Consider the following 25523-nt stretch of genomic DNA (forward strand, 5'->3'; position numbering starts at 1 on the left):
TCTCCCCCCTTTTGTGTTCCGTCTCGCGCCGACCCATCTGGGCTAGGACACGCAGCGACAATTTACTCGTCGGTCCAGAGACCCCCCGGGGTCGAAACGCCGACAACTTGGTTGTCCAATATCTCAGATCTGGATTCGTCATCGCCAAGATAACCTAAGTGTGGCAGACGTCATTGTGTCCTCCTCGGCGGCACACACGAAGAAGGCCAGGAGCAAGACCGACTCGCCTGTACCCGCATCGATGAGCGTCGGTCGGCTCGCGGCTGCGACCATGGGCAGGGGCAGCAGGTTGAGGAGGAAGAACATGGGGAAGGCCGGGAAGATGAACGGGACGTCTGACGACGGCGAAAACGATGGTGCGTGCATACTGTGAAACATCCTCGTGGATGTGTAATAGCTACTGTGCGGGTCGGTGTCGAGGATGGTGTCGAACGAATACGGGGAGAATGCGCCTGCTCCCATGTCCTCTGTCGAGAATGGGTGGCACGGAGGCGGAGGCATGAGGGGAGAGAGAAAAGAAGCATAATGACGAACGAGGTGGCGGCAAATGAGGCGAGGATCATCATTATCGTGCGGAGGTATAGATGGTCAAATGGGTCGTGTCTAGCGGGCTAGTCCGGGGCACGACCCATTTAATAGTGCATGGGTCAGCTTGACACGAGCGTCGTGTCGTGCTTGGGCCGTAGCCTCGGCCCATATTGCTGACCCGACCCGGTACGATTATATTTTTTATTTTATAAAAAATCGTATACATATGTACAATTTATATTCAATATTAAAACACTTGACCATGATGTTCTACTGGTTAGACGTCTTCACTTAGTATCTCCTGTCCTTCCAACTCCTGCACGACTCTTTTAACATTTTACGCTAATTTAACCAAATGTCCTGACTGGCTAATAGGTCGCATCAGGTTAATTTGAGATAGATGTGAGGGGTTGGGCTAACGGGTCGTCGAAGTTGTGTGCATGGAGTGATGATTAATTTGAGATAGATGTGAGTGGTTATTTGTAAAAATATGACGCAAGACGACCGTTGAAAATGTTGCTTTAAGAGCAAGTCCAAGAGACTCGGTAAAATGCCTTTGCTCGGTAAAAAAAAATGAAAAGTGTCGTGGAAACAGATTCCAACAAACTCGCTTTCATACTCGTTTCTTCATCTGACTCGCCATCACCTTCCCGTCGCTGGCCATCTTTACTGAGCTGCTGTGACTCGCCAATGCATTGTTTCGCCCACTCGCAGTCCCATTTCCCGCCACGTTCTCGTACCTGCTGCCACGTTGTGCAGCATACAAGTTGTAGGTGCTAGGCGTTCTTGTGCCTGCAAGCAGTGTTCTCTAGCTGCATGTCACGGCGACAGGTGGTTGCAGTCGTTCTTGTTCCTGCCGGCAGCGTTTTGCAGCTCCATGTCAAGTCCTGGGGTGGCGGCAGATGCAATACGTGGATGATAAAAGTTAAATTTAGAGAATCTATTGGTTAACCCCACCTTCAAAAAGTTGCCTATTTTAAAAAGACGTCCATAAAACTCTATAATTGGCAAGGATTTATAACTAGACTCTTGAAGTTGCTCTAATATAGTAAAGATATAGAGACAGACTCTTCACGAATAGTCTGTCCCTTAATTTTTTTCACTTACCTTCTAAAGATACTTAAAAAAACTCCTCATTTTTTCACTTACCTTCTAAAGATACTTAAAAAAACTCCTCATTTAGGGCTGTTTGGTAGAGCTCCCACTGATTTTGATTCTGTATTAGAAGTGGTTCTCTGAGAGAAGTGATTCTGTGGCTGAAACTGATTCTCAAATGAAACCATATGATAAACTCTATGGAAAGTCTGACTATGTGGTGGGAGTGAATCAGGAGAAGCAACTTTTTTTAGCTCCCAACCTCCAGTTCATTTCGAAGAATCACTTCATAGAATTTACTATGAAAGTGATTCTCAGAAAACTGTTGTTTGACAGAGCTCTGCAGATTTACTATGTAGAATCTGGAGCGGAGCTCTGCCAAACGGGGCCTTAATTAGGTTCTACAAGCCCTCAAACTGCTTTCATCGGGGGTTGAGGCCGGCCACGACTGTCACGCGTCAAGCGGGTCAAAGTACCATGAGTGGGTCAAAACCTCGATCCTAAACCTAAAATATTAAAGACCATTTTAATATTAAACTTATTACTCTTTCTATTATTTTATTTTTTCTCTAATATATATTTATATGAGGAATTCTATTTTACACTTTACTTTTACCACATCCGTTCACCGCTTAATCTCTACACCTACAAAGGTTTTATAGGGTTCCACCGTCTTAAACTCGTATGACGTTAACTTCCAGATACGTCATAGAAAACCACCTAAATCCAATATGATATGAAGTTGTACGGAGCGTAACACTTCCACATAATACCACCCTGCTAGTTGATTGGGTACGAGCGGATGAGTGAACTATAAGAAAAGGTTAGAGCTTATTTTTAACTCATACATTTCTCAGCTTTTTGTCAAGATAAAGTGTAGTACAATTTAATATTTAGTATGTGAATCATATGTCCACTTTTATATTAAATTTATTTTATGGAAAGGGTCTACACATTGGCATGCCACTGCGTCCTCGTGTGTCATCAAGCTATTGTACTGCTGGTATGGCCTGACTCACCCCAACCAATACCATCAAATATAACTATATGTCGCCGTAACGCATGGGCTCAGTTGCCATTTTTTACATTTTACATGTATCATTACATAGACAAATTATGTTATATGTTACATCTTACTCCCTCTGTTACAAATTAAAATTCGTTTTAATTAATTAATGGGTTCATACAATACTTGATATCTATTTTTATATTTGTATCTAGATTTATCTTCATCCATAACCAAGAGTTGGAACAATTAATATTTTGGGACGGAGATAGTATGACATTAGATTGATGGAAATGTAAACGTCAAAAAATGTGGATCCCAAAATATATTTCTAAGGATATTAAACATGTGTCCTAGTTTAGCATCTGTCGGTACTCTAAATCAGGGGTACCCTCTTCCACAGTATGAAGGCGCTGCACCCGTACGACACCTCCAGGTCACACGGAGAGCGGCATCCGACCCCACCCCATAGACAGGCCTAAGGGCACCACATGGCGAGGAAGGATAATACGTCACAGGAAGCACCGTTGGGTCCAGACCTCCGCAGAGGAACACCGGACCCCTGTGAGTATGAGCCCGGAACTCTCGTGGAGACATGTCAGGTCCCCCTGAGTGAGGTCCGAGCCTTGGCAGGGTCCCGGGACGGAGAGGACCCCGGCACAAGCAAGGGTCCGGTGCCGACACGTGTCCAGACCTTGCCCTATGCTCCCCGCTCAGGCAGAAACCCGTCGCGGCCGCGTGGCTTGTGGCCCGTAACGTAAGCCAACGGGCCGAACCTGACAAAAGGCCCATGCGGTTGTGCAGTCCTTGCATTTATTGCGGAGAGGACGCGCCGCCTGTCACCACGCTGACAGGCGACACACCCTCTCAGCATTTAATGCGCCCTGTCCAATCCGCCGGCAGGCGGCGTCAGGGTCACCCAGCAAACGGCGTGCCTGACCAGTCTGTTGGCAAACAGTGCGCTCGTGCCAAGCGGCGCACAGTACCCATCACCCCTTCTACAAGAAGCTTCCCCTGCACGCCGAGGATACGGAGATCTCAGGCGTCAGGCAACAAGAAGATTACCCCAGCAACAAATATCGGTGGCTCCAAACGCTATATTCTTTATGTCTCTGGGCCCACATGTCGGGGCCCAGCACCTTTGTGCATGCCCCCCTTCAACTATAAAAGGTGAGGCATGCGATGTTACACAGGGGCAGAGGCCAGGACATCCAATCTTAGGCTCACTCAGACACTCACAAGTTCATACAAGTTCTCAAGCAATACATCACACAGTGGAGTAGGGTGTTACGCTCCGGTGGCCCGAACCACTCTAAATCCTTGTGTGTTCTTGTGTTCTTCCCACTTTTCCAACTAACAAGCAAAACGCTTAGGCCCCTCCTCATCTTAGGATTTAGAGCGGGTGCACTCCACCACCCGGCCGGAGATTTGCTCTCCGACATTTGGCGCGCCAGGTAGGGGGCTAGGCATTAGGTTTTTGCTTGTTTTCCTTGTCCAAGCATGATGGTGCAGATCATTGAGCACCACGCCGAGACTTCGGTGGATTTTGCGGTGGAGGGAGAAGCTACTTCCTCCATACCGCAGGTTCCCAATCGCCCAGTGCCAGGCACTGCTGTTGTGCACGCCGCACGACAGCACACGACAGCGCAAGCGTCCCGGACTCCGTCAAAGGCATCACCAGGGGCGTTGTCGGCAGCCAGGGAGTTGTTGCGACACCCTCAAAGCTCCACGGCCTCACCAGGGGCCATGAAGCAATGGCGGGACGACATCGACCGACTACTCGGTATGGCACATTCTACCTCGACTAGGTCGAGGACGCGGTCATCCCGGCGCCAACACGAGGCGTCAACATCTGTGCGCTCGCCCTCAGTAAGGGGTGCGCAGACCAACGACCTCCGGGCAGAACTCAACCGCAGGCGTGCGGGAGAGGATGCTCGGGTCTTTTTGAAAAGGGCGCGCGAGCGCCGCCAAAACATTGATGGTCGCAACCTCGATCAAGACTTCGCTACGGTTGCACCGCAGACGCCAATGGGCACGCGGTCTCAAATGGGTGTCCCCTTGGCTGGGGTGGGCTGCGCCTCTCTTCCGGATCATCTCCGCGCGGCGTCATGGCCACCCAAGTTCCGGCCGCACCTGCCAGAAAAATACGACGGAACGTCGAACCCGTCGGAGTTCCTGCAGGTGTACGTTACCGCCATCACGACAGCAGGTGGAAACACCGCTGTGATGGCAACATACTTTCATGTGGCCTTGTCTGGACCTGCCCAGACCTGGCTCATGAACCTCACCCCGGGGTCAGTCTATTCCTGGGAAGAGCTCTGCGCACGGTTCGTTGCGAACTTCGCCAGTGCTTACCAGCAGCATGGTGTAAAGGCCCACCTCCATGTGGTGAGGCAGGAGCCCGGGGAGACTCTACGGAAGTTCATCTCCCGCTTCACCAAGGTGCGAGGTACTATACCTCATATTTCTGATGCTTCCATCATCATAGCCTTCCGATAGGGAGTACGTGATAAGAAGATGCTGGAGAAATCGGCTACACATGACGTGGAAATTGTCCCCACACTCTTCGCCCTGGCCGATAAATGCACCAGAGCCGCCAAGGGCCGTGCATGGCATCGACCCCACAAACCGGAGCTGCCCAGTCGGGTGGCTCGGGCGCCGTCCCCTGGGACGGAAAGAAGAAAAAGAAGAAGGATCGCGACTACCAGAAGCCACGGTCCACCGCTCTAGTGGTCGCAGCCACGACCGGGGGCTAGGGCGACCGCAACAAACGCCCACGGGCGCAGAGGGGTAACAGCGGCTCATGCCCAGTGCACCCCAACGGTCGCCACAGTGCCGCGGAGTGTCGCGAGATCGTTGACCTCGTGAAAACGCGTCAGTGAGCGGCGCGAGCAGTTTTCCAAAGACGGCTCCCCACCTCGCCGCTGACCTGGCAAAGAAAAGGTGGACGATGGCGAGGTGGCCGCGGCTGAGCGGGATCTCGGGTATCAGTCGCCCGAAGGGGACCTGAAGGATGTTTTCGCCGGAGGCTCCTATTCCGGTGAAGACAACTAGGCGGACCCCAGGGGGACCCCGTGCTCCCTAGTCTATGGAGCTGAAGCATGCCTTCCTCCGGAAACCCTTCTGGATCTCCCACAGATCCAGGCAGCCAACAGGTACACGCAGAAGTGACCACAACCAAAGACAAGGGCTCCCGTGTCAAATGCAGGTGGGGACCCAGGGTCGGGACCTAGCCCTACAGCAAGTACCAAACCAAGAAGGGCTTCGTAACCCTCCCCCAGCTAGGAAGGACCCTTCAAGGTAACGGGAATACACTGACCCAGGGGCAGCCATCTAGCTATGACTGGAGGAGTGCCTTACCCCGATGCCGAAACATCTCTGTAAGTTCTATCCATAAAGCAAGTCTGAGGGGTCGAATCTGTTTTTTGTAACTAGGTAACGCATACGTGTACGACAACCCGGTGGGGTCTGTCCCCGTAAACCCGGCCTATTGGTCTGCACACATGCACGATGAGTTATAAAGAGAAACTACCCCCTCAGTTGTGCTCTTATGATAGTTCCATCTTGCCGCTCCATGGTCCTACCTTGCAGTCTTTCAGATAGTACTTTTTAGCTAACCCACCCGTACGGTTTCCATCTGTCTGACATGATGACATCCGAATTGAGCAGCTAGGCCCCTGATACGAAAGTAGGGAGGTCCGACAGCCTGGGGGCCGACTCTAGAGAACGGGACCCCGTTCCATGGGGTGGTCCGGAGCTCGTGTAGCCGCTCAGCCTGGTCCCGTACCGTGGGCCTGCATGCTCTGCCACCCTGTGACGGGAACTTAGTATCTGGAGTTATAAGTCATGCGGGTCCGACAACCTCGGGACCGGAGCTAGAGAATGGACATTAGTCTCCTGGGGTGGTCCGGAGCCCGTGCAGCCGCTCAGCCTGGTCCCGTATCGTGGGCCTGCACGAGCCACCGCCCTGCGACAAGTGTCCTAGTATCTAGAATCGCGACTCAAGGGGGCCCGGACACGCCACTTGGCCACCCGGACTAAAACCTGCGAGTCCTGTGCATGTATCAAAGGACGACTAATGTCAGACGAAGAACCATATGAGGTGTACTACTAATGCTTCCTAGCTAAAATTTGCGTACAGATCCAGATCCCGGCGAGTTTGCCTCACGAGGATTGTTGACAACCTTTTCAGAAACGCTGGTATCCAACCTCAACACATCAAGCCTACATCCCAGGCGGGGGGCCATGTACCAAGGAGGAGTCAACAATATCGCACACAGCAGGAACAAGTTGAAAATAGATAAGTGCTAATACTGCTTAACAAATAGTACTCTTGAGTACCTTACAAAAAGCAAAAGTATTACATCTGTTTTCAAGTAGAGCCCTAGTTCCATTTCTACTCTGCAGGAATGAACTACCTGAGAGCACCTAGAGGGGGGGGTGAATAGGTGATCCTGTAAAACTTGAAACTTAATGCCACAAAACTTGATTAGGTGTTAGCACAATAAAGCCAAGTGGCTAGAGAGGAGTTCTTGCAAAACACAATAACCACAAGAAGATCAACACAGATAGGCACAGTGGTTTATCCCGTGGTTCGGCCAAGTACAACACTTGCCTGCTCCACGTTGTGGCGTCCCAACGTACGAGGGTTGCACTCAACCCCTCTCAAGCGGTCCAAAGACCCACTTGAATACCACGGTGTTTTGCTTTGTTTACTATATCCCGCTTGTGAGGAATCTCCACAACTTGGAGCCTCTCGCCCTTACAATTTGATGTTCACAAAGAAGCACAGAAGTAAGGATGGGATGAGCAACGCACACAAGACACAAAATCAGAGCAACAACACGCACACAAGTCACAACACGAGCTCTCAACACAACTCAAAGAGTTCTCTACTCAAATGGAGCTCTAGTTGCTATCACAAAGAATCAAAAGTGCGGAATTGGAGTCTTGGTGCTTAGGAATGCTTAGAGAATGCTTGGTGTACTCCTCCATGCACCTAGGGGTCCCTTTTATAGCCCTAAGGCAGCTAGGAGTCGTTGAGAGCATTCCAGGAAGGCAAATCTTGCCTTCAGTCGCCTGGCGCACCGGACAGTCCGGTGCACCACCGGACACTGTCTAGTGCGGATTTCTTTTCTATTTTGGCGCAGCCGACCGTTGGCGATTTGGAGCCGTTGGCGCACCGGACAGTCCGGTGCCCCCTTCAGACCGTTGGCCCGGCCACGCGTCACGCGGATTACGCGGCCGACCGTTTGCTCACCGGACAGTCTGGTGCACCACCGGACAGTCCGGTGATTTATAGCCGTACGCCGTTGATCGCTTCCCGAGAGCGACGACTTCGCCTGTGAATGGCTCACCGGACAGTCCGGTGCACCACCGGACAGTCCGGTGATTTATAGCCGTACACTGTCATCGAAGTCCCGAGAGCAGCCATTTCACCAGAGCCAGCCCGGTGCACCGGACACTGTCCGGTGCACCACCGGACAGTCCGGTGCACCCAGACCGAGCAGAGTCTTGGCTGCTCGAGCCAAGACTTATCCAATTGTATTTTCTCTGATTCTAGCACTTAGACAAATATGTTAGTACACAAAAACTAATGTACTAAGTCTAGAATCATACCTTTGTATTGATTTGCACTTTGTCCATCATTTGGCATAGTTTAACACTTAAGCACTTGTGTTGGACACTAAATCACCAAAATACTTAGAAATGGCCCAAGGGCACATTTCCCTTTCAATCTCCCCCTTTTTGGTGATTTATGCCAACACAACATAAAGCCACTAAAAGAAGTGCAATTTTGAACAAGAAATGATTTCGATTCAAATTTGGCATATTTGGATCATTCTTTGCCACCACTTGATTTGTTTTTGCAAATCAAACTCAAATTCCTATCTCTAAGTCAAATTCACTTGTAGAGACATAAAGAGAGGTATGCCAAGAGAAATTGATCAAAGATTCAAAAACTCCCCCTTTTCCCATAAACAAACATTCTCCCCACAAGAGACCAACTTTTGACAATAAGAGATAACAAGAGTATTTTGACAAAACAAAGGCTCTAACTCTACTATTTTCAACCCCTTTTTCCCATAAACAAACATTCTCCCCACAAGAGACCAACTTTTGACAATAAGAGATAACACGAGTATTTTGACAAAACAAAGGCTCTAACTCTACTATTTTCAAAATTCTCAAGTGGTAGCTGATTCATTTCTTGCTTTGGCCTTATTTTCTCCCCCTTTGGCATCAAGCACCAAAACTGGATCAATCTTGGCCCTTAAACCCCATTGCCTCACCAAAATCTTCAAATAAGAGTACAAAGGCAATAAGGATATTGAGATGAACTTGGAGTAAGTTACCCTCTCATCGGAGTGCAGTGGAAGTCTTGCATGGTCCAAGTCCACCTTTCCCTTTCAATCCACCTTTGAGACTAAATCAAGCAAACTCAAGCACACGGTTAGTCTCAAAGGGTCAAGTTGTAGCACATCTCCCCCTAAATATGTGCATCACCCACACATGGACTATTGAGGTCCGGGGAGTGTTTGTACAACTTGAGCACCATAAATAAACAACAAAATGCATAAGGAACATGATCAAAGGCATGAACACATGTATGTTATAAATCAATCCAAGTTCCGCGAATCTAAGACATTTAGCTCACTACGCAGCCTGCAAAAGGTCTTCTCATCTAAAGGCTTGGTAAAGATATCGGCTAGCTGGTTCTCGGTGTTAACATAAAACACTTCGATATCTCCCTTTTACTGGTGGTCTCTCAAAAAGTGATGTCGGGTGTCTATGTGCTTTGTGCGGCTGTGTTCAACAGGATTATCCGCCATGCGGATAGCACTCTCATTATCACATAGGAGTGGGACTTTGCTCAGATTGTAGCCAAAGTCCCGGAGGGTTTGCCTCATCCAAAGTAGTTGCGCACAATACTGTCCTGCGGCAACGTACTCGGCCTCAGCGGTGGATAGGGCAACAGAGGTTTGTTTCTTAGAACTCCATGACACTAGGGACCTTCCTAAGAATTAGCACGTCCCCGATGTACTCTTCCTATCGACCTTACATCCAGCATAGTCGGAGTCTGAATATCCAATCAAGTCAAAGGTAGACCCCTTTGGATACCAGATCCCGAAGCATGGCGTAGCAACTAAATATCTAAGAATTCGCTTCACGGCCACTGAGTGACACTCCCTTGGATCGGATTGAAATCTAGCACACATGCATACACTAAGCATAATATCCGGTCTACTAGCACATAAATAAAGTAAAGATCCTATCATAGACCGGTATGCCTTCTGATCAACGGACTTACCTCCTTTGTTGAGGTCGACATGTCCGTCGGTTCCCATTGGAGTCTTTGCGGGCTTGGCATCCTTCATCCCAAACCGCTTGAGCAAGTCTTGCGTATACTTTGTTTGAGAGATGTAGGTGCCATCCTTGAGTTGCTTCACTTGGAACCCAAGGAAGTAGTTCGACTTGCCCATCATCGACATTTCAAACTTTTGAGTCATCACCCTGCTAAACTCTTCACAAGACTTTTGGTTAGTAGAACCAAATATTATGTCATCGACATAAATTTGGCACACAAATAAGTCACCATCACAAGTCTTAGTGAATAAAGTTGGATCGGCTTTCCCAACCTTGAAAGCATTAGCAATTAAAAAGTCTCTAAGGCATTCATACCATGCTCTTGGGGCTTGCTTAAGTCCATAGAGCGCCTTAGAGAGCTTACATACGTGGTCGGGGTACCGTTCATACTCAAAGCCAGGAGGTTGCTCCACGTACACCTCCTCCTTGATTGGCCCGTTGAGGAAAGCGCTCTTCACATCCATTTGGAACAACCTGAAGGAATGGTGAGCGACATATGCTAGCAAAATACGAATGGACTCTAGCCTAGCCACAGGAGCAAAAGTATCCTCAAAGTCCAAACCTGCGACTTTGGCATAACCTTTTGCCACGAGTCGAGCCTTGTTCCTTGTCACCACTCCGTGCTCGTCTTGTTTGTTGCGGAACACCCACTTGGTTCCCACAACATTTTGCTTGGGACGAGGCACCAGCGTCCAAACTTCATTTCTTTTGAAGTTATTGAGCTCTTCCTGCATGGCCAACACCCAGTCCGGATCTAGCAAGGCCTCTTCTACCCTGAAAGGCTCAATAGAAGAGACAAAAGAGTAATGCTCACAGAAATTAGCTAATCTAGAGCGAGTGGTTACTCCCTTGCTAATGTCTCCCAAAATCTGGTCGACGGGATGGTTCCTTTGAATCATCGCTCGAACTTGAGTTAGAGGGGCCTGTGGTGCTTCTTCCTCTTCAACTTGGACATCCTGTGCTCCCCCTTGATCACATGCCTCCTCTTGATGAACCTGTTCATCGTCTTGAGTTGGGGGATGCACCATTGTTGAGGAAGAAGGTTGATCTTGCTCCTCGTGTTCCTGTGGTCGCACATCGCCAATCGCCATGGTGCGTATTGCGGCCGTTGGAACGTCTTCTTCATCTACATCTAGGGATGGCAATGGGTCGGGTTCGGATCGGGTAGAGTAAATACCCGCCCGTGACCATACCCGCGGAGATTATCCATATCCGCCCATGACTATACCCGCGGGTAAAATTTTGTACCCGTGCCCGTACCCATCGGGTATCGGGCAGGATATCGGGTATCCGTCGGGTATAGCAGCTTGGTGCATTCTCCCTAAATGAAGTCTAGTGCAGTTCTGAGCGTCGCACATTGCCATGATCACCGGAGGCACGTAATGTTGTTGCACAGTGCAGTCGTGTAGATGTAGCCCTGGACATGTGTTGCTAATGTTTTTTTGTTAATAAACTTCCAACTCGTCAAAATTGGAGAGTAGCTAGCATAGTCGTCTGGTGTATTAACACTCTCTTAGCTCAAGTACTTGTACTAGATAGCACTGGTACTACGTACTGGCACTTTATCAAATGTGCTGGCACTAGTACTAGAACCAGATCAGAAGCATCAGCAGACAGGGAGGAATGGCAGTAGGATGAGCTGTCGAGGGTGGACGGCTAGCTAGCGTACTGGTAGGTTGAAAATCTAAAATCACTATTTTCGGATATCCGTCGGGTACCCACGGGTAAGAAATCAAATCCGTACCTGACCCGTAATAAAATCGGGTCGGGTACGGGTAAGACCCACGGGTCAAATTTCATGCCTGAACCCGTACCCGACGGGTCGGATATCCGACGGATATCCGAACCCGCGGGTAAAATTGCCATCCCTATCTACATCATCAAGATCAACAACTTGCTCTCTTGGAGAGCCATTAGTCTCATCAAATACAACGTCGCTAGAGACTTCAACCAAACCCGATGATTTGTTGAAGACTCTATACGCCTTTGTATTTGAGTCATAACCTAACAAAAACCCTTCTACCGCTTTGGGAGCAAATTTGGAATTCCTACCCTTCTTCACTAGAATGTAGCATTTACTCCCAAAAACTCGGAAATACGAAACATTGGGTTTGTTACCGGTTAATAGCTCGTATGACGTCTTCTTGAGGAGGCGATGAAGGTAGACCCGGTTGATGGCGTGGCAAGCCGTGTTCACGGCTTCCGACCAAAACCGCTCGGGCGTCTTGAACTCTCCAAGCATTGTCCTCGCCATGTCTATAAGCGTCCTGTTCTTCCTCTCTACCACACCATTTTGTTGTGGTGTGTAGGGAGTGGAGAACTCGTGCTTGATTCCTTCCTCCTCAAGGTACTCCTCCACTTGAAGGTTCTTGAACTCGGACCCGTTGTCGCTCCTTATCTTCTTCACTTTGAGCTCAAACTCATTTTGAGCTCTCCTTAGGAAGCGCTTGAGGGTCCCTTGGGTTTCAGATTTATCCTGCAAAAAGAATACCCAAGTGAAGCGGGAAAAATCATCAACTATAACAAGACCATACTTACTTCCTCCTATGCTTAGGTAGGCAACGGGTCCGAAGAGGTCCATATGCAATAGCTCCAGTGGTCTTGACGTAGTCATCACGTTCTTGATGTGATGAGCACTTCCCACTTGTTTACCTGGTTGACAAGCTGCACAAGGTCTATCTTTTTCGAATTGCACATTTGTTAGACCTAACACATGTTCTCCCTTTAGAAGTTTGTGAAGGCTCTTCATCCCAACATGTGCTAAACGGCTATGCCATAGCCAGCCCATGCTAGTCTTAGCAATTAAGCATGCATCTAGACCGGCCTCCTCTTTTGCAAAATCAACTAAATAAAGTTTGTCGTCTAGTACACCCTTAAAAGCTAATGAACCATCACTTCTTCTAAAGACAGACACATCTACATTTGTGAATAAGCAATTATATCCCATATTACAAAGCTGACTCACAGACAACAAGTTATATCCAAGCGACTCAACTAAGAACACATTAGAAATAGAGTGCTCGGATGAAATAGCAATCTTCCCTAGTCCTTTGACCTTGCCTTGATTCCCGTCACCGAATATGATTGAGTCTTGGGAATCTTTGTTCTTGACGTAGGAGGTGAACATCTTCTTCTCCCCCGTCATGTGGCTTGTGCATCCGCTGTCGATAATCCAGCTTGATCCCCCGGATGCATAAACCTGCAAGGCAAATTAGGCTTGGGTCTTAGGTACCCAACCCTTGTTGGGTCCTACAAGGTTAGTAACAATGGTCTTAGGGACCCAAATGCAAGTTTTGTCTCCCTTGCATTTTGTCCCTAATTTCCTAGCAATCACCTTCTTATCCTTTCTACAAATTTCAAAAGAAGCATTGCAAGCATGATAAATTGTAGAAGGTTCATTAATTTTCCTAGGAACATGAGCAACATTTCTCCTAGGCATATGATGAATGACATTTCTCCTAGGCATATCTCTACCATGCACATAGGAAGAACTTGAAGCAAACATTGCATTTGAATCATAAGCATTACAACTCCTATCATGATGAACATTTCTAGAAAATTTCCTATCATAAATAAATGCATGATTCTTTTGAGCACTATTAGCCATAGGGGCCTTCCCTTTCTCCTTGGTGGAGATGGGAGCCTTATGACTTGTTAAGTTCTTGGCTTCCTTCTTAAAGCCTAGCCCATCCTTAATTGAGGGGTGTCTACCAATAGTGTAGGCATCCCTTGCAAATTTTAGTTTGTCAAATTCACTCTTGCTAGTCTTAAGTTGGGCATTAAGACTAGCCACTTCATCATTTAACTTTGCAATAGAAACTAGTGTTCACTACAAGCATCAACATTAAAATCTTTACACCTATTGCAAATCACAACATGTTCTACACAAGAGTTAGATCTATTTGCTACTTCTAGTTTAGCATTTAAATCATCATTAACACTTTTTAAACTAGAAATTGTCTCATGGCAAGTAGATAGTTCACAAGAAAGCATTTCATTCCTTTTAACCTCTAAAACAAGAGATTTTTGTGCCTCTACAAATTTATCATGTTCTTCATACAAAAGATCCTCTTGCTTTTCTAACAATCTATTCTTATCATTCAAAGCATCAATCAATTCATTAATCTTATCAATTTTAGTTCTATCTAAGCCCTTGAACAAACTAGAGTAATCTATTTCATCATCGCTAGATTCATCATCACTAGAAGAAGTATAAGTAGACTTTCGAGTACATACCTTCTTCTCCTTCGCCATGAGGCATGTGTGACGCTCGTTGGGGAAGAGAGATGATTTGTTGAAGGCTGATGCGGCGAGTCCTTCGTTGTCGGAGTCGGACGACGAGCAATCCGAGTCCCACTCCTTGCCAAGGTGTGCCTCACCCTTCGCCTTCTTGTAAGCCTTCTTCTTTTCCCTCTTCTTATCTTGTTCCTGGTCACTATCATTATCGGGACAATTAGCGATAAAATGACCAATCTTACCGCACTTGAAGCAGGAGCACTTTCCCTTAGTCTTGTTCTTTTTGGGATGCTCCTTGCGGCCCTTTAGCGCCGTCTTGAAGCGCTTGATGATGAGGGCCATCTCTTCCTCATTTAGCCCTGCCGCCTCAACTTGCGCCACCTTGCTAGGTAGCGCCTCCTTGCTACTCGTTGCCTTGAGAGCAATGGCTTGAGGCTCATGAATTGGACCATTCAACGCCTCATCGACGTATCTTGCCTTCTTGATCATCATCCGCCCGCTTACGAACTTTCCAAGTATTTCTTCGGGGGACATCTTGGTGTACCTAGGATTCTCACGAATATTGTTTACAAGATGTGGATCAAGGACAGTGAAAGACCTTAGCATTAGGCGGACGACGTCGTGGTCCGTCCATCGCGTGCTTCCATAGCTCCTTATTTTGTTGACGAGGGTCTTGAGCCTGTTGTATGTTTGGGTTGGCTCCTCCCCCCTGATCATGGCGAATCTCCCAAGTTCGCCTTCCACCAACTCCATCTTGGTGAGCATGGTGACGTCATTTCCCTCATGAGAGATCCTGAGGGTGTCCCATATCTGCTTGGCGTTATCCAAGCCGCTCACCTTATGGTACTCATCCCTGCACAATGAGGCTAACAACATAGTAGTAGCTTGTGCATTTTTATGAATCTGTTCATTGATAAACAAAGGACTATCCGTGCTATCAAATTGCATTCCATTTTCTACTATCTCCCATATACTTGGATGGAGAGAGAACAAGTGACTACACATTTTGTGACTCCAAAATCCGTAGTCCTCCCCATCAAAGTGTGGGGGTTTGCCAAGAGGAATGGAAAGCAAATGTGCATTTGAACTATGCAGAATACGAGAATAATCAAAAGAGAAGTTTGAATTAACCGTCTTCTTTTTCTCATAGTCGTTGTCGTCCTTTTGGGAAGAGGAAGATTCGTCGCTGTCGTAGTAGACTATCTCCTTGATGCGCCTTGTTTTCTTCTTCTTCCCGTCTTTTCTTTTGTGGCCCGAGCCCGAGTCAGTAGGCTTGTCATCTTTCGGCTCATTGACGAAGGACTCCTTCTCCTTATCATTGACCACCATCCCCTTGCCCTTAGGATCCATCTCTTCGGGCGATTAGTCCCTTCGTGAAGAGAACGGCTCTGATACCAATTGAGAGCACCTAGAGGGGGGGTGAATAGGTGATCCTGTAAAACTTGAAACTTAATGCCACAAAACCTGATTAGGTGTTAGCACAATAAAGCCAAGTGGCTAGAGAGGAGTTCTTGCAAAACACAATAACCACAAGAAGATCAACACAGATAGGCACAGTGGTTTATCCCGTGGTTCGGCCAAGTCCAACACTTGCCTACTCCACGTTGTGGCGTCCCAACGGACGAGGGTTGCACTCAACCCCTCTCAAGCGGTCCAAAGACCCACTTGAATACCACAGTGTTTTGCTTTGTTTACTATATCCCGCTTGCGAGGAATCTCCACAACTTGGAGCCTCTCGCCCTTACAATTTGATGTTCACAAAGAAGCACGGAAGTAAGGATGGGATGAGCAACGCACACAAGACACAAAATCAGATCAACAACACGCACACAAGTCACAACACGAGCTCTCAACACAACTCAAAGAGTTCTCTACTCAAATGGAGCTCTAGTTGCTATCACAAAGAATCAAAAGTGCGGAATTGGAGTCTTGGTGCTTAGGAATGCTTAGAGAATGCTTGGTGTACTCCTCCATGCGCCTAGGGGTCCCTTTTATAGCCCCAAGGCAGCTAGGAGCCGTTGAGAGCATTCCAGGAAGGCAAATCTTGCCTTCAGTCGCCTGGCGCACCGGACAGTCCGGTGCACCACCGGACACTGTCCGGTGCGGATTTCTTTCCTATTTTGGCGCAGCCGACCGTTGGCGATTTGGAGCCGTTGGCGCACCGGACAATGTCCGGTGCCCCCTTCAGACCGTTGGCCCGACCACGCGTCACGTGCGGATTACGCGGCCGACCGTTGGCTCACCGGACAGTCCGGTGCACCACCGGACAGTCCGGTGATTTATAGCCGTACGCCGTTGATCGCTTCCCGAGAGCGACGACTTCGCCTGTGAATGACTCACCGGACAGTTCGGTGCACCACCGGACAGTCCAGTGATTTATAGTCGTACACCGCCGTCGAAGTCCCGAGAGCAGCCATTTCACCAGAGCCAGCCCGGCGCACCGGACACTGTCCGGTGCACCACCGGACAGTCCGGTGCACCCAGACCGAGCAGAGTCTTGGCTGCTCGAGCCAAGACTTATCCAATTGTATTTTCTCTGATTCTAGCACTTAGACAAATATGTTAGTACACAAAAACTAATGTACTAAGTCTAGAATCATACCTTTGTATTGATTTGCACTTTGTCCATCATTTGGCATAGTTTAACACTTAAGCACTTGTGTTGGACACTAAATCACCAAAATACTTAGAAATGGCCCAAGGGCACATTTCCCTTTCACTACCTCCACACCAGTAAGGGCCGCGGGATAGCTGGCTCCGAGCGGCTCGCCAGCGGAGGCGACCACATCAGCACCAACGGTGGCGGCCACCTCTGCATCGACGACTCGCCAAGCAGCGACGATCATCTCAGCATGTACGTCGCTGCGAAAGGGTCCTCGCCCCTGTCTTCCTACGGGGGGCGACAACGAGACCATTAAAGCCAAAGAGCCGGAGGTCCGACGGCAGGTGGCACTAACGGTCTCGCCAGCGGGGGCAACCACCTCTGCAGTGGGGAGCCTCACCAGCGGCGGCGACCACCTCAGCACCAACGATAGCGGCCACCTGCGCACCAGTGCCGTACCGGCGAACGGCGGCCGCCCCATCGCACGCGCGAAGAGGTCCTTGCTCTCGTCCTCACTGCGGGAGTGAGGACAAGACCATCCAAGAACGTCGCCGCCGCCCCCACAGCGTACGACGTCTTGTACGACTCCCCGGTGCGTCCGGCGACGCGAGAAAAGCCGTGGGTGTGGTCAACCTGCGCAGGTGCGACCGTCGCCCGTGCGGTGGACGGACAGCCACGCCCCATCCAAGCGGCAGGAGGCAGCGCCGGAGGCGGCACCAAAGCCACCCAGGCCGAGGAGCCAGACACGCGGCAGCTGACGGCACCTCAGACGGCCGACCCCGTGTAGCCGAAGTTCGCCTCCTTCGCAAGGCTGGCGAACGCCCTTCCCCCCCGAATGCTAGAGGAAGAAGCGGGCCGCCAGCCCGCGCGAGAGGCGGAGCCCCGACTCGACGCGCCCTCCTCCCCAGCACGGATGATGAACATCCTTGAAGCTGAGGGCAGGAGGGAGGTCGCAGCCCGACTTGCTTCTCCCCACCACAAGGCTGGTGGTCATCTCTCTAGATGACCATCGGTGGGAGATTGCAGCCAGGCTGCGTGATGAAAATCCTTGAAGTCGAGCGATGGCGGAAGGATGCCAACTCCCATGGGGTTGCACTCCTCTAACAACAAGAAGAAGGAGACAAGATCAGTGGTGCCACCACGAGCGCCAGCTCTTCAGCGATGAGAGCGCCAGAGGAGACGGCCCTGACCCGGATCCCTCCAGAGAACACCTGCGCACCCCATCTGGAGGCCCGGAAGGTGGAAGGGCGCAGTGGATGCAAGTGGAGCGAGGCATGGCTACTACCCGGGAGATCGACCCCTTTTTAAAGGCAGATCTCCCCACTCGCGCCCAGAAGCGTCATGAGCGAAGTCTCCCCCGACATGCACCAAGGTTCCCACCTTATGACATGGGGGCCAGGCCCCACATGTCATACAGACTGACATGAAGGAGCATGCAACTACCCCGCGGTTATGCACCCCTCCATTTTCGGGGCAACCAGCGGTCAGGAAGGCAAACCGCCGCACAAGGGGCATGCAACCGCCCCACGGTTAAGCTCCCCTTCATCTTCGCCGTAGCCAGCGGTCAAAAAGGTGAACCACCACGCAAAAAGCGTACAACCGCCCCGCGGTTGTGCGCCCCTCAGCTTCGCTGCAACCGGTGGTCCAACACGGGGGCCCAGTCCCACATGTCATGCAGCCGGCGCGCCGGTTACCGGGTGCGGAAAAATCGCACCGCCGCTTGCGCCAATGCCACGACTTCTCAGGGCCGTCGCGGAAGTCTGAAAAGATAAGTTTTTCAGAACCAGTGCAGCGACTCGAGGCACCCCGCGCATGGCCCAACAGTGACATCAAGTACGAAGGTCACGGGCCAGTCAGCCGTGGGAATAGGCATGGCAGACGGCATGACCATAGGCGGGCCGACAGTAATTACATCAACAGGCGCGCAGGTGCAGCAAGCCAACCACCAATCGGACTCTGGCCCCACCTACAGACTCACATCCTCCTCTGAGGCGGGTCCGGGGGCCACTGTCGGTACCCTGAATCAGGGGTACCCTCTTCCATAGTATGAAGGCGCTGCACCCATACGACACCTCCAGGTCACACGGAGAGCGGCACACGACCCCACCACATGGACAGGCCTAAGGGCTTGGCAGGGTCCCGGGACGGAGAGGACCCCGGCACAAGCAAGGGTCTGGTGCCGACACGTATCCAGGCCTTGCTCTACGCTCCCCGCTCAGGCAGAAACCCGCCGCGGCCGCGTGGCTTGTGGCCCGTAACATAAGCCAACGGGACGAACCTGACGAAAGGCCCATGCGGCTGTGCAGTCCTTACATTTATTGCGGAGAGGACGCGCCGCCTGTCACCACGCTGATAGGCGACGCGCCCTCTTAGCATTTAATGCGCCCTGTCCAATCCGCCGGCAGGCGGCGTCAAGGTCACCCAGCAGACGGCGCGCCTGACCAGTCTGTTGGCAAACAGTGCGCCCGTGCCAAGCGGCGCACGCCGAGGATACGGAGATCTCGGGCGTCAGGGCACAAGAAGATTACCCCAGCAGCAAACATTGGTGGCTCCAAGCGCTATATTCTTTATGTCCCTGGGTTCACATGTCGGGGCCCAGCACCTTTATGCATGCCCCCCTTCAACTATAAAAGGGGAGGCATGCGACGTTACACAGGGGCAGAGGCGAGGACATCCAATCTTAGGCTCACTCAGACACTCACAAGTTCATACAAGCTCTCAAGCAATATATCACACAGTGGAGTAGGGTGTTACGCTCCGGCGGCCCGAACCACTCTAAATCCTTGTGTGTACTTGTGTTCTTCCCACTTTTCCAACTAACAAGCAAAACGCTTAGTCCCCTCCTCATCTTAGGATTTAGGGCGGATGCACTCCGCCACTCGGCCGGAGATTTGCTCTCCGACAGCATCAATGCTCTATTTTTAAATGTCTGCATTTTTTCCAATTTCCATCACATAGATTTATGATGGGATGCCATTATACTAATATGGTGCTAACTTGGTAGATCCAGTAACGTCATAGTACTAAACTTTGGCTCGCCAAAGCCCAAAGCACATATAACAGGTAGATCTGTAATGGGCCACAAATATTATTTGGGCTGATTGTTTTCAACGTGTCCTGTTTTGTTTTTAGTTTCTTTCAGCCCATATTTCTTTTTTTTGTCCGAAATGAGTCCATATTTCATATATTCAGTTCACCTCAAATCATATATTCAATCTAGCCAATATCAAATACTTTATGCATTTTCTGTTGGCCCAAGATGGCACACATTATGTCACTAGCATAGCTATTTCATCATCAAACTAATAAAACACATAATACATGTCATATCTATGTGATAAGTACAGATCCCAATAACATAGTCATTTCATCATCAAACCAATCGCAAGAGTTTATAGCTACCTGCAAATATCGAACTCTATTTGAAAGCAGCGGCTACCTGCAAACACAAACAACAAACATTAGTCAAAATACCAAGTTTAGTGTTGACACACAGTCAATGCGTGTATATAATGCACAAAATCACGCCCGCAGTTCAGAATACTGAATTAACTATGGGCCAAGCAAGAAACTCAGGTTCTTCAGTCTTCACCTCGTACCTCCAAGATGCAGAAGTGGACTGAACAAATTCCTACTATTCTGTATCGTTCCTTGGTTTTTATGTCTATATTCAACTAAATGATAATAAATCTAGACATATATACACAAAACATATACATTAAGTATTACATGAATCTATTAAAATACCAAAACGAATTTTATTATGAGACATAAATAGCACGATACTTAAGGAGCAAGGAACTGCAGGGATAAGATATATTTAATTTAATTATTTAAAGCGCAAAGGCAGGCGGCTGGATGGCCAGAAAGTAGAGGATGGTGGAAAGCAAGGAAACAAAGATAATTTATTTAGCAAGTATTCTCATCATCAGGTTTAAATTAAATTTCTTCTATGGACGGAACTTTAACGCGCGTGATTGGAAGCATAGCGTTACAGAAACGCTTACAAAGTTGGCACGGATCATGCGTGCTGATATACGGCTCGTATTTTACCTTATGTCCCACGCCGCCACGCGTATTGCGCCCGCTACGGGCAGAAATAATGTCACGATAGCTTTGTAGATTTGTTTGTCCTTCTTCTGTAGCTGCTATTGTTTGTCGTTGATTCTGTTTATTAGTCTGTGTCCCGGCCAGCGCTGCAAGTTAATTAACACATTTGTTGAGCAACAGCTTTTGCCGATCGGCACCAAATCAACGTGGACAGGTAGCTCAATTACCAAACCCAGCCCATATCATCGTCCTTCCACATTTTTGTTGCCTTAATTACTAAATTCTTTTCCAACAGTTATGTAAAGCAGGTTATTGAAACCCGTTGTTTTACCAACTTCCTAAATCTACAGATTATGTGTACGGTCATGTGAGTAAAACTATGTGGAATTTCCAAACCAAACGTAAATTGGACTGCCCACTATAGAAAACCGCGCATAATGACATTCGAAAAACAAATGATTAATAGACTCATACTTAGAGCAACTCCAGTGGTTCTCTAAAAGACTTCCTAAATCAATAATTTAGGTAGTTAACATGAAAACTATTCTCCAACAGTTCTCTAAATAAACTTTCTAAATTTAACAACTTATCATCTAACCTCATTTTCTCTCTACATTTGACAACCATTTAACAACTCCCTAAACAAAAATGTTGACTGCATTATATAGTTTGTCACTTATTTTTTATGTGGATAAATACAAAACAAAATTACAACCTATATTTAGAGAACTATTGGAGAACTCACATTTTTTTTACTCCAAAAGTCATTTAGCAACTTTTAAAATCTGTGATTTAGAGAGCTAAAATTTACATAACTATTGGAGTTGCTCTTAGTACAGAAGACACATCCCTTACTCCCTTCCCAATTCCTATGGGCTAAATTGTCTTTAGTTAGGACTACACCCTACTAGAGGTACCAGAGGAAAGGAAAATCTTTATTTTCAACAGGATTTTGAACTTCTAGACTGTATTTTTTTCACCTAACAATATCTCTGCTTATTAGCAGACCATACATCGAACGAGCTGAAAAGGTTTTGCTCTGATGGAGAGACCACTCAAATACGTCATCAGTTCATTCAATTGGATTTGCATAACCAGCGCAACGACACAATACCAAGCCTGTAGGTTTGCATTCACCACTCGTCTTCTAAAGGATACATTAAGTGGGACAGAGCTTAACATGGATGCTACAGACACATTTTTCCTTTGAACTATATTATACAACGAAGGATATCTATGTTGCAGTGTAAAAATGCCTAACCATTTATCTTACTAGAACTGCACATTAACTCCATTATTCACCCGAAACGTCCCCATACTCAATTTTTTTTCTTTCACCTTCATAAGACCAGATCAGAACTAGGAATCCCTTGGTTTCTTTTGGACCTGACCTATAGTTTTGTCTTTCAAATATTTCCTCCACATCATTCTTTGCCACATGCCATCTTCATTCGTTAGTTTAAATAGCCACTTGCTTAGCAAGCATTGGTTTTGCACATATAGGTCCTTCACTCCCAGGCCCTCGAGATCCCTAGGCTGACAAATAACGCTCCATCTAGTAAGATGATATTTTTTCCTTATGCTCATCTGACTGCCAAAAGAAACGGGACCGAAAGTAATTCAACTTCTGAAGAATACTTCTAGGTATCTCAAAGAAGGATAGTATGAACATAACTATGCTAGTTACTACCGAATTAATCAGTACCAGGGGACCACAAGTGCTTGCTCTTTCAATTACAAAGGTTCTTCTCAAACCGCTGTTCAATTATATTCCAATCCGCATTCGACAGTTTTCGGAAATGCATCAGGATGCCAAGATATTTGAATGGGCATTTGTCTGGTTGTGCACATGGGGTTGTTTGACCAACGTAAATGCGCTAATAAACAAAAAGCATAAGTTGGGACCTAAAACTATGGTTGATCTCTTTCCATACCTTCGTGCGACGTGGTGCATGAATTAATTGACTTGCGCCAACCCCTCCTTAGAGATGATGGTGGAATTGAGATGGCTCAACAATTGAGCATCTTGAGTGAGCCATGCCTGGTACTCTTAGACCGTGTGCAGAAGTCTATCCATAGTTTACTAAAAAGCATGGTTTTGCATTGTTCTGCACTGTAAACCGTCTGCAACAGTCTATTCATAGTTTACCCAAAAGCACTATTTTGCACTGTTCTGCATTGTTCGTATAGTGAAGTTTGAATATGGGTAAGCTGCTGACTGCTGGAGAGAGTCTTAGATTGAGCACTTTCTCTTGGCTTTTGTGTTCGGTTTCTTCTCAATGCCTTCGAAGAGCTCAACAAGTTGAACCCCACGCACTGCCAGCAGCACTTGAGCTTTCCATAGAGGAAAGTTTTCTTGAGTAAGCTTTTCGTGGACTTGATGGCTGAGGATGTTGAAGCTTCCAATGGATGATGATGAACCGGCCATGATAACCAGGTGTCGGTGGCGAGCTACTAGGCATACAGAAGGTAGTGATTGTGGGATCTCTCGTTGGTGAAGAAGGCTTCGGTACTATGTTAAGCGATGGATTATTAACGTGGTGATTGCCTACACCTACACCAAAAAGCCCTCAGTATAGCTAATACAAAAGATAAGATATACAAGGGTTGTTATATGTATATGGATGGATATAGACGATCAAGCTGTACCGTCTAATTAACAACTTCGCATCTGATTCGAGCAAGAGCAGTGCCAGTCCGCCTAGAGCTGTACTGTACCTTTCTTTTGGTACTGCTGTGCTGTGCTACTTAAGATACACACACGGGCGGCTACGACTACGAATTGCCTCCGGCTAGAGCGATAGTCCACCAAGTCAATGGCGGCGGAGCAGTGCCAGTCCTCAGGCGGCAGCTCGCCGCGGCCTCGCGCCGCATACACCATCGGCTACGCGATGCTGCCCAACAAGCACGATACCTTCGTCCAGCCGTCGTTCATCGACCTGGCAGCGCAGCACGGCATCCGGCTCGTGGCGCTCGACGCCTCCAGGCCGCTCGCGGAGCAGGGCCCCCAGCTGGACCTCGTCGTGCACAAGCTGTACGGCCAGGCGTGGCGCGCGCGGCTGGAGGCCTTCTCGGCGCTCCACCCGGACGTCCCAATCATCGACCCGCCCGCCGCCATCGACCGCATCCTGGACCGCTTCACCATGCTGGACGTCGTCTCGGGGCTCGACTGCGTGGCCGTGCCCAGGCAGGTCATGGTCCACGACGCCGGGGCCCTGCAGCAGGCCGCCGACGCCGCCGCCGACGACGTGCTCGGCCTCGGCGGCCTCCGGTTCCCGCTCGTCGCCAAGCCCGTGGAGGTGGACGGCAGCGCGGCGTCGCACGACCTCTGCCTGGTGTACCGCCGCGAGGGCCTGCGCGGCCTGCGCGGCCGCCCGCCGCTCGTGCTGCAGGAGTTCGCCAACCACGGCGGCGTGCTCTTCAAGGTGTACGTGGTGGGCGACCGCGCCACGTGCGTGGTGCGGAGCAGCCTGCCGGACGTGCCGCCGGAGCGCCTCCGGGACCCCGCCGCCGCCGCCGCGGCCCCCTTCGCCAACATCTCCCTCCTCGCCCCCAGCGGCGGCGACGAGGGCTCCGAGAAGGTGGTACCGCCGCCCCAGGACTTCGTCGACAGGGTCGCCCGCGAGATCCGGCGGGCAGTGGGCCTGCACCTCATCAACTTCGACCTCATCCGGACGAGGGACGACGCTGCAGGCGGCGACGCCAATAAGTACCTCGTCCTCGACATCAACTACTGCCCGGGCTACTCCAAAATGCCCGGCTTTGAGCCTGTCCTCACTGAATTCTTCCTGGAGAGGCTTCGCTCTCGCAGCAGAAGCATCGATGAGCGGCCTGCCCCGGGGGCGGAGGCGAGGCAGGCAGAGGCAGAGGCAGAGGCCGAGCCCAGCAGCGCCACCATCCCCATCCCGCCGGGAGCGGAGGCGAGGCTGGCTCAGGCCTAAATTCGCCAGGTTCCTCACATCATCCAGTTTGTTTAATTTGGACCATATACACCAGTGAAGCGTGAAGTGAAGCCGCCTTGATTCTAACCTTTCATTGCAAAGGGAATTAAATAAACACCAGTTGCTTTGTACCCTTGATCCAACCAAATTATCGTTGCATGCGTTCAGCTGGTTCCTTTCAGCAAATTTCTGCTTCTTCTAACGCATAGAGTAAATGTCATCGTAGAATTTGTTGTGGTACGGTGCTGAAATGCATGCATGTGTTGGTGGACCATTGCACCGTACCTTTGATCGCTACAATGCTAGTGGATTGAGCAATGAGCATATGATTGCACCGAAACAAAAAAGACATGAATAATGAATGCTTCAAGATAAAAGATGCCATGCATGGTGAACCGTACCAAGCAGCAGCGCGCGTTCTGGGCAAGTATCATGCATCGACACTCATACAAGCAAAGGCAAAACGTTGACCATGAATACTAGTAGGAAGCAGCGCAAAACAGATTCCCCACACAATCGACCAGATCCGTCATCCGTGCCATGCATGTGTGCTCGCACGCGCACGCAAGTGCACACATAGATATATAATGTTCGTTTATTATATTGCTACAGTTTTCATACATCATATACATAATTTTTTTAATATAATAGTTGTTTAACTATGTTCCAAACATTTACTATGCGTATTCAAAAGTTA

General features: G+C 49.0%; 1 protein-coding gene and 1 pseudogene across 1 annotated transcript; both read left to right on the forward strand.

The window, feature by feature from the left end:
* Window positions 1–2467: 2467 nt before the first annotated feature.
* LOC111589500 (uncharacterized) lies at window positions 2468–2647 on the forward strand (annotated as a pseudogene).
* Window positions 2648–23396: 20749 nt separating this feature from the next.
* On the forward strand, window positions 23397–25032 carry LOC103627151 (inositol-tetrakisphosphate 1-kinase 4). Its single transcript, XM_008647458.4, has one exon. It carries the CDS (start codon window positions 23702–23704, stop codon window positions 24824–24826), a length of 1125 nt encoding a protein of 374 aa, XP_008645680.1. The 5' UTR covers window positions 23397–23701; the 3' UTR covers window positions 24827–25032.
* The last annotated feature ends 491 nt before the right edge of the window (window positions 25033–25523 follow it).

The sequence above is a fragment of the Zea mays genome, chromosome 5 (assembly GCF_902167145.1).
Source record: "Zea mays cultivar B73 chromosome 5, Zm-B73-REFERENCE-NAM-5.0, whole genome shotgun sequence".
Classification (NCBI taxonomy): Eukaryota; Viridiplantae; Streptophyta; class Magnoliopsida; order Poales; family Poaceae; genus Zea; species Zea mays.

Bases quoted from the DNA above. Each gene is read 5' to 3' on its own strand.
- LOC103627151 (XM_008647458.4), top strand. From the start codon at position 23,702: ATGGCGGCGGAGCAGTGCCAGTCCTCAGGCGGCAGCTCGCCGCGGCCT.